The 17303-nt window shown below is 39.6% G+C and overlaps 2 protein-coding genes across 3 annotated transcripts; one reads left to right on the top strand and one right to left on the bottom strand.

The window, feature by feature from the left end:
• The first annotated feature begins 4523 nt into the window (after positions 1 to 4523).
• Positions 4524 to 7978, top strand: spc25 (SPC25 component of NDC80 kinetochore complex). Its single transcript, XM_020462075.2, has 7 exons — positions 4524 to 4654; positions 6523 to 6682; positions 6777 to 6842; positions 6947 to 7093; positions 7210 to 7314; positions 7431 to 7529; positions 7634 to 7978. The coding sequence occupies exons 2-7, from the start codon at positions 6529 to 6531 to the stop codon at positions 7756 to 7758; spliced, it is 696 nt and encodes a 231-aa protein (XP_020317664.1). The 5' UTR covers positions 4524 to 4654; positions 6523 to 6528; the 3' UTR covers positions 7759 to 7978.
• On the bottom strand, positions 7401 to 12604 carry nostrin (nitric oxide synthase trafficking). 2 transcript variants are annotated; one of them, XM_020462074.2, is made up of 17 exons: positions 12514 to 12604; positions 12247 to 12332; positions 11874 to 11957; positions 11685 to 11747; positions 11476 to 11557; positions 11320 to 11382; positions 11115 to 11213; positions 10142 to 10267; positions 9781 to 9879; positions 9575 to 9700; positions 9344 to 9452; positions 9156 to 9244; positions 8920 to 9045; positions 8449 to 8689; positions 8264 to 8347; positions 8026 to 8187; positions 7401 to 7750 (listed from the first exon to the last, which is right to left on the bottom strand). In XM_020462074.2, exons 1-16 carry the CDS (start codon positions 12538 to 12540, stop codon positions 8051 to 8053), a joined length of 1641 nt encoding a protein of 546 aa, XP_020317663.1. In that variant the 5' UTR covers positions 12541 to 12604; the 3' UTR covers positions 7401 to 7750; positions 8026 to 8050. The 2 variants fall into 2 exon arrangements, with proteins under 2 accessions (XP_020317663.1, XP_031661949.1); XM_031806089.1 differs by having other exon boundaries at positions 8264 to 8341.
• Between the last annotated feature and the right edge of the window lie 4699 nt (positions 12605 to 17303).

Raw genomic sequence — 17303 nt, 5'->3', positions numbered from 1 at the left:
TTGACTAGGCTTAAAAATCCTTCTATAACTTGTCTCCTCCCCTTCATTTACACTGATTGAAGTGGATTGAACAAGTGACCTCAATAAGGGATTGTGGTTTTCACCTGGATTCACCTAGTGAGTCTACGTCATAGAAAGATCATGAGTTTTATACACACAGTGTACATTCTTTCACAAGGCAATATAAAAATAACATGCTTATAGATGTGCCTACCTCTGGCATCCCAGAGTTGAGCTGCCATAAAGGCCTCTGGTAAAGTTGAGTGCTGATGTGATCATTATATACCAGACAATCGAAGAGCTCATGGCATGACTGGTAGGACTGCCTTTAATTGATCATGTCTGAGAAGATGGTGTTTGGAGGAAATATTGGCACGGATGTTTGTTAGGCCCGAGACGAAGTCAATATCCTCCAAACACCGGCTTCGAGGGCATTATCACTTTTATACAACGGGTTACCAACATTTTGGAAATGGAAACGACCCAGTCATTTGTTCTAAATGTTCCATACTGGCTGGCAACGTTTCTTATCCCTTACTTGCTAGCTAGCCAACTACGGCTAACTTACAGTCACGTCAAACAGTGCAGCCAGAATAACAAAAGTATCTGCATTTGCATTTGTCTAAGCTGTAAAGACTGCAAACTAGCTGCACTGTGTTTCGTTGTACCTTTTTTCAATTGACATTTCTTTGTATATATCCATAAAAATGATTGAAACAATTCATGATTTCGACTGGCTGAGAAACGCTGCCTGCCTGTCTGTCTCATTCCGACCCCTTCACGTTCATTACTATGGGACAGCTGGAGATCGAATTTGAATATTGAAAACAGTTTTGCAAATGTCGGAGAGACTGACAGCAAGGTTTATACAAATCTCCGCTGTTGAAAACTAAATGTTAGTCTAAAAGTAATGTGAGATAATGTCTAGATGCTTTTTATAGTGGAGATCAAGATAATAAATTGCTTGGCTGGGCTGATGAGACAGTGGATTGCGGAGTCAGATGGAACAGAGTAAATAGGCATTCATAGATTTCGCCGGTGGTAACTTGTGGAATAGACACCGGCTGGAATACGCTTTTAACCAATCAGCATTCAGGTTTAGACCCACCCATCGTATAAATACAAATAAACACTGTTTATCTATCATACAAGCAGGACATTCACGAAGATAAAATTCAAATTCACACAACAATATATCAGACAGTTGTGCCATTTTGTAAGCCATTACTTAGAACTATCTAAGAACTGAAAATTTAATGATTGAGTTTCCTTCAATCTCTAGAATTTATTATCGTAATGATTGACAGACTGGAAATTTCACTGACCTGTTCCTGTTTCACAGGTAATGTGGAACTGCTACAGCTGAGGAAGTGAATTATTCTGGTAAAAGACAGTTTCCTGCACCCACTAGTATGGCCACTGGCCTAACAGAATCCTATAAACAAGAGACAGTCAGATTAACATTTATATAACAAGACGTGTCCCCTAAACAGAAAATAAATGATAATTTTATAAGCATCTATAAGGATACTGTTACATAACTTGCATGCATTCTCTCCCTCCCTTTACTAGTTATGGCAGCACAAGTGTAAAAAATTAGGTGGAAATAGTCTTCATTAACTGCCCAAAATATCATCTTGGTGCAGACAATTTGGCTAAGTTGGAACCACAGAGGGAAATCGAGAGAAAATATGTGACGAGGGTCATCCACAGAGGTCATTAAGTCAAGGAACTGTAGTTGCTTTGGAGGTGCGCACTGCTGTGGATGAGGTCTATCTGGAACAACAGGAACACCTGTCCCTCGGCCATAACTACAGCATCGAGTGTGTGTGTGAGAGAGAGAGTGAGTGAGTGAGAGACAGAGAGAGACACAGACACAGACAGAGAGAGCAACAGACAGACAGACAGACAGACAGACAGAGACAGACAGACAGACAGACAGACAGACAGACAGACAGACAGACAGACAGACAGACAGACAGACAGACAGACAGACAGACAGACAGACAGACAGACAGACAGACAGACAGACAGACAGACAGACAGACAGACAGACAGACAGAGACAGAGATCTCTTTGAAATACCATCATAAATCATTCAACTGCTATGGCAACGAGTGAATTAAACGCTGCAATAAACTTTTGTGAATTATTAACAGAAAATATTTACAAAAGCAGTGCGGTAGTATGGCCAGTGGCCATACTAGTGGGTGCAGGAAACTGTCTTTTACCAGAACAGAGCAGCATTGTACATCAGGACGCACAACTGCAACACATTTCAACTTATACTATAGAGTCTTCCTCAGGCAGCATTGAAGGCATGTTACACAAAGTTGTTTACAGGACGGTTGTGTGTACATTTTCCACAGGCTATTACTTGTATTAGTTAAATATCAGCCATTCTATCCACCTCTGAGGATAGTGTTCTCCCGCAAATGCAGAAGTCGAACTACCGGGATCCATTTACTGATTCATTACATAATTTTCCCATTCAGTGATTCTCTGGTGGGTTAATTGAACATTGCAACAACAATGGGTTTCTATTAGTAAAGTAAAACATTACTAGATGTATTATTATTATTGTTTATTATTAAAAGTAATTTTGGATTCTAACCATAACCCTAAGATAAGTGGTAATTTCACAATTATTTTGTAGCTCTGAACTGTCACACCTGATTAACTATTCGAGTAGTTGACCGGTTGAATCAGGTATGAGGTCTGAAATAGATCAAACACTTTTTGGCTCGGGTGCCCAAAAGTAAAAATGTTGCTCTTATTTTTACCAACTGAAAAAATATCAACCAGACGCTCCAGTGAAAGCACTGGGATACCTAATGAAAATGGAAAATAGTTAACAGGCCCTTTTTTACAGTCAACCTCCAGGGACTTAGCTGGTACTATGATAAACCAGTCACATTCTGTTAAGGTCCCCAAAGCACACACATCCCTGGGTCGCTCCTCTTTTCAGTTTGCTGCAGCTAGCGACTGGAATGAGCTGCAAAAAACACTCAAACTGGACAGTTTTATCTCCATCTCTTCATTCATAGACTCAATCATGTACACTCTTACTGACAGTTGTGGCTGCTTTGTGTGATATATTGTTGTCTCCACCTTCTTGCCTTTGTGCTGTTGTCTGTGACAAATAATGTTTGTACCATGTATTGTGCTGCTACCATGTTGAGCTGGTGCTATGTTGTTGTCTTAGGTTTCTCTTTATGTAGTGTTGTGGTGTCTCTCTTGTCGTGATGTGTGTTTTGTCCTATATTTTTATTTTTAATCCCCCGTCCCCAAAGGAGGCCTTTTGCGTTTTGGTAGGCCGTCATTATGAATAAGAATTTGTTCTTAACGGACTTGCCTAGTTAAATAAAGGTTAAATAAACAAATAAACCATGATTTCTTAACATGTATGTTGATGCAGATATGACCTTAACCAACCAAGCCACGGCCTTTTGCCCTGCTACCGTCTAGGAGGAAGCAGCATTGGTGCATCAAAGCTGGGACCGAGAGTGAAAAAGAGCTTCTATCTCCAGGTCATCAGACTGTTAAGTAGTCACCACTAGCCAGCTTCTGCCAAGTACCCTGCCCTGAACTTTAGTCACTGTTACTATCCTGCTACTAAACCCTGCACCTTAAAGACTGCTGCCCTATGTACATAGTCATTGAACACTTGAATAATGTTTACATACTGTTTTACACACAACATACTGTATTCTAGTAAATGCTCATCCTATATAACTACTGCTTTTCTATCCATATACTGTCTATAATGTCTATGCACACCATCATATACATATATATATTTTGGACTCTGGCACTGCTTGTTCAAACATTTCTTAATTTCTTTATTTTTAATTTTGGGATTTGCGTGTAGTTTTTTTGTAATTGCTAGGGAGCTATTACTGCATAGCTAGAAACATAAGCATTTCGCTACACTCGAGGTAACATCTGCGAAATGTAACATCTGCGAAATATGTGTACGTGAACAATAATAATAACATTTAATTTCATATAAACGTTTTTTCTTTCTAATGTTGATACAGGCTTTGCCTACCCTACAGAGGTCGATATATTTTTTAATGCGCTCCCGAGTGTCCCAGTGGTCTAAGACACTGGATCTCAGTGCAAGAGGCGCCACTACAGTCCCTGATACGAATCCAGGCTGTATCACATCCAGCCGTGATTGGGAGTTCCATAGGGCGGCGCACAATTGGCCCTGCGTCGTCCGGGTTTGGCCGGGGTCATTGTAAATAAGAATTTGTTCTTAAATTACTTGCCTAATTAAATAAATGTTATTTTTTATTTTTTATTTAAACAGAGTGACAGACATCGATTCGTCACAGCCTGACGCAAATTCAAGAGACTAAATAAAACTTTGCATTGTGGGAGACCAGGAAAAACGTGTCTGATATCCTTTTTATTTTAATATGGTTGTAGGCGGAACATAAGTGAAAAATATCGTACATTAGAAACACGGTATATTGTAATTTTTATCGCAGGAGTTTATTTCTTAAATTACTACTTTAAATGTGGATAAAAACTCAATTTCCGGTGTGGCGTCACAGGCCCATCCTTGTTTCCGTGAGCGCGGAATTTTGAAAACAACAGCGAACAGCTGCCGAAAGCTTTGGTCGAGGATCGTCCGAAAATTGCCACGGTAGTAAACAAAATTCACCTTATTTTATAATCGGTTGTCATAGTATTTAATATAGTCACAAATATGTTTACATAAATCGCAATGGCCCCGTTTGGTCATGAGCTGTGTTGTGTTATGGCAATAACTAACGTCACATGAGATTTACTAAAAACACGCCATTTCGATACAGCAAAGAAGATACTTTTCTTAAGAATTTAGAGAGCATTTTCGCAAACCCCTTTCCCAACCTTAACCTAACCTGCTGCGTAAATTATCCTACGAAAAAGTAACTTCCGGTCGTAGCTGTATCCATTGGCCTGTTTTAAGGGAAATCTTTGTCACAAACAGTGGTCAACCGTGAGTTTCTGTTTAAAACTACATTCTGGAATTCTCTTTTCAGCAAAATGGCAGACACGACATTTTTGAGATTGACAGCTGAGGGATGCGGTGCTGGGGAAATGTGGGCTGACATCTAATATTCATAGACACCTAGGGAAATGTGGGCTAAACCTTCTAATATTCATAGACACCTAGGGAAATGTGGGCTAAACCTTCTAATATTCATAGACACCTAGGGAAATGTGGGCTAAACCTTCTAATATTCATAGACACCGAGGGAAATGTGGACTAAACCTTCTAATATTCATAGACACCGAGGGAAATGTGGGCTAAACCTTCTAATATTCATAGACACCTAGGGAAATGTGGGCTAAACCTTCTAATATTCATAGACACCTAGGGAAATGTGGGCTAAACCTTCTAATGCCCTTTCCTACCTGGATAAAAGGAACACCTATCTGAGAATGCTATTCACTGACTACAGCTCAGCGTTCAACACCCTAGTGCCCTCAAAGCTCATCACTAAGCCAAGGACCCTGGGACCCTCACCAACAAACTAACATGGTCCAAGCACACCAAGAAAGTTGTGAAGAGGGCACGACAAAGGCTATTTCTCCTCAGGAGACTGAAAAGATTGGGCATGTGTCCTGAGATCCTCAAATTCTGCAGCTGCACCATCGAGAGTACTGGTTTTATCACTGCCTGGTATGGCAACTGCTCAGCCTCTGACCGCAAGACACTGCAGAGGGTAGTGCGTACAACCCAGTACATCACTGGGGCCAAGCTTCCTGCCATCCAGGACCTCTATACCAGGCGTTGTCAGAGGAAGGCTTCTTGTCGAAGACCCCAGCCACCCTAGTCATAGACCGGCAAGCGGTACTGAAGTGCCAAGTCTAGGTCCAAAAGACTTAACAGCTTCTAGCCCCAAGCCATAAGACTCCTGAACAGCTAATCAAATAGCTACCCAGACTATTTGCATTGCTTCCCCCCCACCTCTTTTACGCTGCTGCTACTCTGTTTATTATCTATGCATAGTCACTTTAATTCTACCTACATGTACACATTACTTTGACTAACCGGTGCATTGACTCTGTATATAGCCTCGCTATTATTATTTTACTGCTTCTCTTTAATTATTTGTTATACATTTTTTAAACTTAAAACTGCATTGTTGGTTAAGTGCTTGTAAGTTAGCATTTCACTGTTGTATTCGGCGCATGTGACAAATAAACTTTGATTTGATTCTTGAAGAATATAACCTTGAGCTTAATTCGACTGTAATACTCCATTAGAACCCCAAAATATAAACTACTTTGGGAACACACTGTGTATAGCCTCAAAAAATTGTTAGCCCTTGTATGTATTCATAGCTCTGCCTATGAATTTGGAAGTGATAAAACAAATCCAGCCCCATCCCTCAGCGGTTTACCAAAACAGTGGAGTGGTGTCACGTTGTTTTTTGAATTGCAGATTGCCCGTTTAACAAACCATCCTGTATTTTGCCAAAATGTCGACTGACCTAATCAGTGTTTTGTATTTCCGTCACCTAGATCATCATGAACTGCATTACAGATGCAAACATTGGGAATTGGTTTAGTAGCACAATGGAAGACATTCGCAACAAAATGCTTTTTCAGGGAACGGCCGAGATGACTGAGACCGGCATGGATTGGGTTCAAACCCACCGAAAGACCGTCAGATCTGTTCTCGGTATGAGTTGGACGCTGTCGTCATGATTACTGAGTCAAGGATGCTTAAAATGTGTCTATTCACAGCTATAATAATCTCCCTTCTCTTTCTGCAGATACGTGTTCAAAGAAATCCAAGGATGATGAAATAATATTTGAAACGATAGACTCATATAAAACAGGTAAGATTGTGCCGGACATGACATCCTGTGAAGTGTTTGACCTTAACCGTGGCACTGGCCTACTCATACTTTATTATTGAAGACAATGTCCCCCCTACCCCCAGACTTGGAAAATAAAAATGCCTCATTGGTGGAGAAGAGAAATGCCATTGCGAAGAGACTGTCTGAAGTGGAAGGGAAGAACGAACAGAAAAGCAAGATCATTGAAAAGATTGAGATGATCCGAGTGGAACAAGCCAAGAAAAAAGAATGTAGGCTATTTTCAGTTAATGGAAAATAGATTTTGTCCTTCACACATCTATTCATTGTTCTAAAATAGATTAGTATCCAAAACAAACATGTCCCCTTGTTTTTCCTTTCTTTTAAGTGATTGTGTCCCAAAACAAAGCCAACAAGGACAGACTGAAAAATCTCAATAAAGCCAAGCAGGTGTTTCAGGGTCGGCTGGGATTGGAAATTAGAAAAATTCACGGTAAATCTGGAATAAGTCTGTTGGCAATGGCAGTAATATTTTACCGTTTGAACATTTTAGTGTTGACCAAGTGTTAAACCACAGAATTAAAAGGAATTGTTATTCTTTTATTCAAGGAGAGAAATTGCAGTTTATCTTCCGAGACATCAACCAAAAAGACTCGGAATGTGTATACACCTTCATGCTGAGGATCAGCGAAGGAGGATTATACCAGAGTGAGTACAGTAAATAGAACAGAACAGTAACAAATGGTTTTGGAAACTAGGAGTGTTATCATGAATGGCTGGAAATGTCCCATAACCATAGTTTTGGTCCACAGTTGTGTCTAGTGACCCACCACTGGACTGCATGGCTCACTTGGAGCAGAGACTCCAGGAGACCAACAACTTCTCTGCCTTCCTTGCAAATGTCCGGAGAGAATTTCTCGCTCTAAAACCTGAATAGTAAAAAAAAAAAATATTTTAACATATTTTAGTCACATCCTGTGTGTTTTTGTCTCCAACATTGTTTGTAATATTAATGTTTTTATTATATGATGTCCGTTTTAAAAGGCTAGGTTGCAATTTTCACGTTGGTGGGGTTCTTCAGTGGCCCAAAGATTTGATCAGGCATTTTGGAATTGGTTTAATTAAATAAACGCTTTTTGTACACACACCCCCCCACAGTTGATTGACGTATTACTTTAATCTTGTAACAGGATCAATGCTTTACCCTGTCCATTTGCGCCAACACTGACTCATACATCTGATGTTTCTACAACACTTAACATGGGCAGCTCCTCAATGTAGGTTGATGGAAAATGGCCTATCTGTCCATTCAATATCCCATACCACCAACCGCTGTCTTCTTTTTGATAGATGTCAAGAAGGTCTCCTGTAACAAATTATTTTGTAAGTATAGTCATGGATTTCATATTTTTTTTCCCATATCTGTTTTTATTGTCCATTACCTTCTTTCATATTCAACTCATCATCTCTGTCTGATCTGAAATTGTAAACCGCTCTGCATTTCCCAATGCTACACCACTCTGCACCTTAAGGAGAAGTTTCTATGTATTAGTGTTTCTTGTTATGACGCATAGGCAAGATCAGAATGGTATATCTTTGTAATTATATATATGTGAATGGGTGTCACCTTCTCCTTCCTTGTCATCAGTCAAGGACATGGCTCCATTGACAGAGCCACATTCCCCTGGGGCTGCAGTATCTTGGATGACAGCAGTGTAGACTTGGTTTACTTCTACTGATGAGGCCTCTGCTGATGTCACACTCTGAGGGGGTCCTTTGTAAATGATGGAGCTCCTCAAACGCGATCTGAACGGTGTCTTTTTGATTTTGACTGGACGGGACAGCTGAACAATACTGTGCTCGCAATCCTTGGAAAACAGATCGTAATCTGGTTAGGATGTATAGTAACATACACACATACTTTTGTTGATCTATTTTGTGTCATCAAAAAGGATATGCCATGATGTGTTTGTGCTGTCTGAATCTAATTGAACATGCACAATATGGATTAAACAGTATACTGTATGTGGGGAAATTAATCTAGGCTACAATGAACTTGTGCAAAGCCCAGAAAAATGCACTTTGATTATGGACCTACTTTTTCTTTCCATTTTGTTATACTGGCACTGAATCGATGCAAAGTCTTAGGTTTTCCCTCCAATTCAGCCAATGTGCTGGAGAGTTTGCAATGAGTTGCTTCAAGAAGGTTCAGTTTCAGAGTGGTCTGTAGACATCCAATAGGGAAAGTGCATTTAACACAATGCTAGGAAATGTATACAGAAAAATATCAAATAATATTTTCAAAATGGATCTATTGCTGTATGAAAAACAAACCTCATCAATCAACTGTTCCGTTTCTTCCAGGTTCTTTTTGTTTGAGAACGATGGGTTTTCAGAATAAGTCTTCACCAGTCTCTCAAGACCTATTATTAATAGGATGTTGGAAGACATGAAACGAAAAGGTGTCACTCAGAAATGTATTATTTCCAGTCAAATTCTATGCTTCATTTTTCAACACTTACCTTCACAGTCTTTCTTTGTTTTTGCGATACTGTCCCCCAGCCGCTGGAGTTTGGACTTGATGGCATCTATTCTCCTGTCTTTTTCCATCAATGACTTACTGTCCTCCTCCTTAACATAAGTCATTGAGGGTCAGGCACAGTATAATGTCTTAGGTCAAAATCAAACTAATACCAGATTTATTTACAGATACAAATGTACTGTACAATTATGTGAACAAAATGGACCCTTACAAAATAATCAGTCATCAGAAACTTAGCCTTGTTCTCCTCTGCTGTTACACTGGTCTCCTCCACCAGATTTTGGATATCCTTTTCCACATCAACTTTCTGGATGGCTTGTTCTATTTGTTTCTGTCTCTAAGTAATAGAAGAGAAATCAACGATACAGTTTTTGTCACAGGGTTGTAATTAAGAGTAATTTTGGGGAGAACGCTCACATGTACAAGGGTGTGTCTGAAGCTTGCCATGTGGAGGTTGTATTTACTCAATATGTTGCACAGAACTTCTATCCGCTGTTTCTCAACCTCCTGGATTATCTGAAATTATAAAGTTTACTGTATCACTATAAGGCACACAATATGGATGCTGCAACACTCAAACCTGACTATCTCTAAATTGGTCTAACCAAACATCAGCATGAGAGGAGACGTGCAATACAACTGAACTCTGCACATCGAAACTTCTTGGGTGACCTGTCTTGACCCCTTCCCTTCAGATCAACAGTACAGTCAGAGAAGGTATATATCTTTAAAATAAAAATGATTTTGGAGGAAATGTACTGTGGGGATTGGTTAGAACCTGGTAGCAGTTTTTCAGTGTGTTTTCCCACTTCAGTCTGATTTCATGGCCATCCATGTTGATGGTGAAGTACTCCTCATCTGTTCTGGTCTGGGCCTCAGCAGACTTTGTCAGTCTGGTCAGCATCTAGTTAACGACAGAACAAGTCATCATCCTAATCTTATTCAGGGGTTGGAAATGGCATCTTTTTGAACTTTATTACATTGGGAATTTCAACGGTTTCCTAATCATACATATCAAAAGGTGACAATGACAGTATTACAGTAAATATTGCAGTGCAGTTCCTTCTGTTTTCCTTCTCAATGACAGTATTACAGTAATTATTGCATTGCAGTACCTTCTGTTTTCCTTCTCAATGACAGTATTACGGTAATTATTGCATTGCAGTACCTTCTGTTTTCCTTCTCAATGACAGTATTACAGTAATTATTGCATTGCAGTACCTTCTGTTTTCCTTCTCAATGACAGTATTACGGTAATTATTGCATTGCAGTACCTTCTGTTTTCCTTCTCAATGACAGTATTACAGTAAATATTGCAGTGCAGTACCTTCTGTTTTCCTTCTCAATGACAGTATTACAGTAATTATTGCATTGCAGTACCTTCTGTTTTCCTTCTCAATGAAAGTATTACAGTAAATATTGCAGTGCAGTACCTTCTGTTTTCCTTCTCAATGACAGTATTACAGTAATTATTGCATTGCAGTACCTTCTGTTTTCCTTCTCAATGACAGTATTACAGTAAATATTGCAGTGCAGTACCTTCTGTTTTCCTTCTCAATGACAGTATTACAGTAATTATTGCATTGCAGTACCTTCTGTTTTCCTTCTCAATGACAGTATTACAGTAAATATTGCAGTGCAGTACCTTCTGTTTTCCTTCTCAATGACAGTATTACAGTAATTATTGCATTGCAGTACCTTCTGTTTTCCTTCTCAATGACAGTATTACAGTAAATATTGCAGTGCAGTACCTTCTGTTTTTCTTTTTCTGTGCAAATGTGTGTATTCTTTTCAACATAGTTGAACAGGGCCTCATGCTCTCTTGTCAATCCAACCAATTTCTTCTTCATCTGTGAGGGAAAATGTTTGAACAATATTCTTAATCAATCATTTTCTTTGAATGATGTAATCAACCAAACACTCTATTTACCAAACAAGAATTTAAGGAAGACTTACCTTGATTTGTTCACTCCAGTTCGTCACAACAAGTTTAGAATTTCTTTCAACAACATTATCAAGCTATTCAAGAAAGGGATAAAAAAAACAATATGTCTCAATGTATAATTGTGTAGAATGATGTGTTGGTAGGAATAAATGATCCAAATTACTCACAGGTCTCTTCCTCTTGTTGTGCTCCTCAATGACTTGTCGAATTTCTAAAATTGCCTCTGCCTGAAAAGCACTTCCTAGTGCTCTGAAAAACAAACCATAATAGTATCATTCCTCAGACTCAGTCATAGAGAATATCCAAGCAACATCTCTGCTACAGATAATAATGTCATAATATGATTAAAAACGTCATAAAGTCATGCCTGTAATACCTGTGTGTGTCTGCTGTAGAGTACATGTCATCAGATACATGGCACCATGCTCGGTATGTGGAACTTCATGGAAATAAAAACAACAACATGCAGAGAGTTTAGAGCACTACAGTAATGGCCTCTATTCAATCTGGATCGCTGAAGCATTACAGATTGCGTGATAGAAATGTGAAGGTAGAGCCAACTCACTTGTCATTCATTCCTTTGGATGCCTTCATGAGTTTTCCAGCAAGCTTCTGAAGTCCCTTGGCATAACTGATCTCCAGCTCAGCTCTAGTCACAAATAAGTGTCATCAAGGGATGTTACTTTTGTCACACTGAGGTGAAACAGTAACTACAGCTAATTAAAAATCAATCCGGACGTTAGGACCTTAGCATGCAATTGTGAATGACCGAGTTGGTATAGTCCATACATTTAAATGATTGGACATTTTATGAAATAGAAATATGTGCAGTCCAGGTTGAAAAGGGTTTTACTTTCCCAATCCTAGATAGCATAATAACAATTTCAAATAAATGACCTCACTAAACAATATTCTCAAGGAGTTGACATTGACCATACCTTTGCTGAAATACTGTCATGAGCTCCTTACAGAAATGCTCCCCATTTTTTGAGAACTTCTTCAGATCTTGGTACAACAGGTTGTACTGTAACACATTCAACAAGTCATGGTGTTGTCAAACTGGCTATTTCTAGTAACAGTGATACACACAGCTATGAATAAAAGCCATTTCGACCTATGGTACAAACATATGAAGGAGAAGTAATGATTTTCTTTGTACATTTGACTAAAAGTAGTCTTTGAAAAGAGGTAGAGTTAGTACTCACAGCACAGGTGCTCACAGGGTCCGCCATTTTCAGTCTAAGAGGGTTTATTGACTTTGCACTTTGATCACGCTCCTCCTAAAGTCATTCATGCGGAAATCACCTGCGCTCATATAACCAGTGCACAAGGAAAATACCATTGGAATATTTAACCATTTATGTCCTCAACCATCCACTGTCACTTTGTGCAAGGGAGTTCAAATGATAGTTCATGTCAACAAATTGCTTAATTTTTCCAAAGTTATTCAAATTTCATGAAACCCCTTTTTTAATTTTAATTTTATTGTTATCTGGGGAAAAATAGGGGAGGGTCATACTTTTTCAATTTCAGTCATGGGGAGAGTTTGGTATTTTTGATTTAGTCCAGGGGAGGGTCATGCAATTTTTCATTGATTAAATGTCATATTGCTCAGGAGGGTTTGGGAATTAGTTGCTTGTTATAGTATCTCGATGTGTGCCTGAAGAAATGCAATATATGTGCGTGCGGACTAGGAAAACTGATGTCCTGTTCAGTTTGAAAGGGAGAGCGCGAAGATGAAAAGGAGGAACGGAGGTAAGCTTGCTATTGCTATAATTTATTTGAATAAAAACAATACGTTTCGTTGTCCATAATGACGCTATGTATCAGAGTTATTGACCTCACAACAGCCCTATTCGAGTAATATACTTAACTTACATTACTATGATGTAGCAGCCACGGATATGGACAGCGCATGGGTGCTGAAAGTAGAGGAGGCTTCATTTTAATTTGACTTTAGGTTACTAATAACAAGAGGGCTTTGTTTTGGGGCCTATTCCCGCCCTATTCAAGAAATAAGAGGAAGGCCTACCTGTTTGACAAACTAAACTATAGTCTACTATCCATAGATTTTCTCAGCCAATTACATCAGTCACCATGCACTCGGGATTTTTATTAAACACTGTATCAGTGTCAGTGAAGAGCTTGGCGTGTTAAGTTAAAACCAGGGCTCGAATTGAGGGGGCGTGTAAGGGTATTGTGGCTTTTGTTAAAGGTAAAGGCTAAAAGCACAGGCCTACCCCATGTTAGCTTAAGATTTATAAAAACATTTAATGGAACTTATTATTTAAAGCGATCTATAACGTCGCTTTAGTAAGCAATGCTAGAAATAAGCCGTACAATTCCGGGAAAAGACGTGACACTGATGCATATGGTATAACTTTGGTTTGTCTCTTTGATATTCAGAGGCTACGCTGCAACCTTTTATAGGAGGCAAAAACATGTCTTTGCTTGGGAAATAATGTGTGATTCTCACACTATCAATTGACATTTGACATTTCAACAGGTTAAAACTTCCTCCCAAAATTGGGCACTAGAATTACTTAAGGAAATATGTAAATGTTTACATGACTTATTTAATTGATTTCCCACCGTTTTATAAGTCAGAAGGCAGCTATCCTTCCTAGGACCATGTCAAGGTCCTCTGTCGAATAAACGTGTATTTGCCTCCCTCTGTTGGGTCAGCTGCATCATTTGCATCCATTTATATCACTAGTGCAAAGTTATGTCAAAGGGGCGGGCCTTAGAAAAAAAGGTATTCAGCTCAACTGCTTCACCTTACAGACATGGCAGAGCAATCGCTGAATTTGTTGCGGACAATCAGATCTAAATACATAACTTGTATAGCTCTACGATAAAGAATGTGACCTACACACTTCCTGAAATAGTAAGTAAGTAATTTTGTGTGGATGTCAAACATTTGTTTTACATCGGAGGCAGACACATTGTATATGCTCCGAACGACAAAATTCAGCCCTTTACATAGCCGTTCTCTCTTGTCTAAAGTATGGACGCTGTCACATCTGCTCCTGCCACGCCCTCTAGTGCCCATCCGGTGTCTCTCTAACCTGCCGCCACTTCCCCTGTGCTCTCTCCCTCTCCCCCTGTGTGTGTGTGTGTGTGTGTGATTGTTTGGATGGAGACAGGTGTGCTGGAGTCAGAGCAGTTCCCCACCAGCTGCAACCCGCTCCATAATCAAGACCTCTACAAATACTCAGTCCTGCCTCTTCCACACTGCCAGATCGTAATCTCTGCTCAGTCAGTCTACGCGTCTAGCTTTTGTTACTATTCAGATCCGGTTACCCTGTCTGTCGCTATTTTCCACTCCGCTACAGTTCTGCCCACTCTGACTCTGGTCCCTGTCTCCAGTCCCACGTCATCCTGTTACTCTGTCCTGGATCCCCTACTCTACTACTCCCTTTGATTGCCCCCTGGACCTGCTTACCCTTTCTCCATTCCTCTCGCTCCAGCCTCAGCCTCCGCAAGCTTCCCCTGACCTGCACTCCATCTTCCCCGTGCTCCCAACAAATACCTTGATTACTTCATCCCAGTTACCTCGTCTGAGTCTGCTCTTGGGTTCCCCTGTTCCACTCCGCGTAACAGACGCACGCTGTTTAAATGGCTCAAATGTTGTTTAGATGTCACAAATTGTACAGATTTGGACTATCACTAATGTCATGATACAGTATATTTGGTAAGGTAATAAAGACGGTGAAATATTTTGGGTGTGTATATGGACATATAATAAAGCATGAAAAGGCGTAGTCATTCACATTAGTTTTTTTTTATCATACCGTTATATTTGTATAATTTTATTCTACCTTTATCATGTACTAGATCATATTGGTTGAAACATTTTTTTTTCTTTCTCAGACCTAAATAAACAATTTCAGGTGAAAGCCAAAGGTCATAGCTTTCTAGGGTGGGGAATCACTACTACGTTAATAAATATTGCCCTCTTGCTAGATTGACTAAAACCACAGTGAAACAGTGCAAAATGGCTGTCAGCTCAACTGGTTTTAAACATACTAACTCTAAATCAGTCAGGAGCAAGAAAGGTAGCCTAAGAAGGAAGAACATGTATTATTATATTATTACTTTCAGGCTATAGCCTACCATTTAAGAAATCAATTGTGGGGCCTACAGAGTGGCGCAGCGGTCAAAGGCACTGCATCAATGTGCTAGAGGCGTCACTACAGACCCGGGTTCGTTCCTGGGCTGTGTCACAACTGGTTGTATATCGGGAGTCTCATAGGGCGGAGCAGAATGGGCCCAGTGTCGTCCGGGTTAGGCGAGGGTTTAGCTTTACTTGTCTCTTCGCACTCTAGCGCCTCCTTGTGGCGGCCAGGCAGCCTGCAGGCTGACCCCGGTTGTCAGTTGAACAGTGTTTCCTCCGACACATTGGTGCGGTTGGCTTCCAGGTTATGCGGGTGGGTGTTAATAAGTGCGGTTTGGGTCATGATTTGGAGGACGCATAACTCGATTTGCCTCACGAGCTCGTTGGGTAGTTGCAGCAATGAGACAAGATGGATATTGTAAAATACAAAAATAATTTGTGACATGCTACAGGCTGGCCTATACATTTTGCATGTAGGCTGTATAAAATGAAATAAAAATGTTATTACTTTTAATTAAATAATACAAAAACAAAAAATGCGTTATTAGGCTATAGTGTCTTTGAATTGACTTTTAGAAACAGGAGTTGGCCAGTCTGGTTTGAAGGTCATGTGGTGAGTTACACATACCTATTTCGGTTGTTAATTTTGAAACTGCATATCTATGGCTCTGGTCTGTCTTAAGAGTGAGGGTAAATTGTAGGCATGTTCTCTGCTATCCACTTTATGTTTTAATTGTTATTATTTTATTTTACAAGCGTGTAAAAATATATGGGGAAGGGAGGGCCATCCATTTTCATTTTAAAGATGTCCGATTTTCACCATGTATCCCTCATATAATGAACGAAAATATAAACGCAACATGCTACTATTTAATTGATTTTCCTGAGTTACAGTTCATGCTAGGAAATCAGTCAATTGAAATAAATAAATGAGGCCCTAATCTATGGATTTCACATGACTGGGAGAACAGATATGCATCTGTTGGTTTACAGATACCTTTTTAAAAAATGGGTCTCTCACTGTCAATGGGCCTCGGGAGCTCGTCACCGTATTTTTGTGCTTTCAAAATGCCATCGTTAAAATGCAATGGTGTTCGTTGTACTTAGTTTATGCCTGCCCGTACCATGACCCCACCGCCACCACGGGGCACTATGTTCACATCAGCCACCCGCTCGACCGCACGACGCCATAGACGTGGTCTGCTGTTGTGAGGTTGGTTGGGTGTAAACAAATGTGTGCACAACATTTGAGAGAAATACGATTTTTTTTTTGTGCGTATTGAACATTTCTTGGATTTTTCAGCTCATGAAACATGGGACCAATACTTTACATGTTGCGTTTATATTTTTGTTCAGTGTAAATAACGTACAGTCCCTCACCTCTTCAAAACGTTCCCTTTCTCGCAGGCAGAGTAAACCCAGGCGTTTATAATACTGCCAATAAAGTATTATGTAATCGCTTCACATCAAGAAGAGACGGTGGTAAATACATTGCCACAATGCTCAGCATAAAGATGATACTGCATTAGACTTACATAATACACTTCCTAGTCTATGCATGTGTCCTTGGATAATTCATATTTGTCAATACAAGGAAATAGAGAAATGACATGGGCACCTGAAGAGCTATTTCTCTGAAAAAAAAACAAATGCTACTTTAAAGTTGAATATACACTACCTAGTTATATTTCAATGATAATGTATGAGACTGGATGAGCAAGATGAATGACACATTTCTTTTTAAAACAATGGCATTGTACCAGAAGTATTGTTGAATGAATATTAATGTCAAGGATTCAGTCATGATTAATTTATGAGATGCAATTCATTATCCGCTTAACCTTGATTGGTTATCAAAGTTTCAAGAGGTAGATTTAA

Source organism: Oncorhynchus kisutch, linkage group LG26 (assembly GCF_002021735.2).
Source record: "Oncorhynchus kisutch isolate 150728-3 linkage group LG26, Okis_V2, whole genome shotgun sequence".
Classification (NCBI taxonomy): Eukaryota; Metazoa; Chordata; class Actinopteri; order Salmoniformes; family Salmonidae; genus Oncorhynchus; species Oncorhynchus kisutch.
This window is presented reverse-complemented; position numbering and strand designations above follow the sequence as displayed.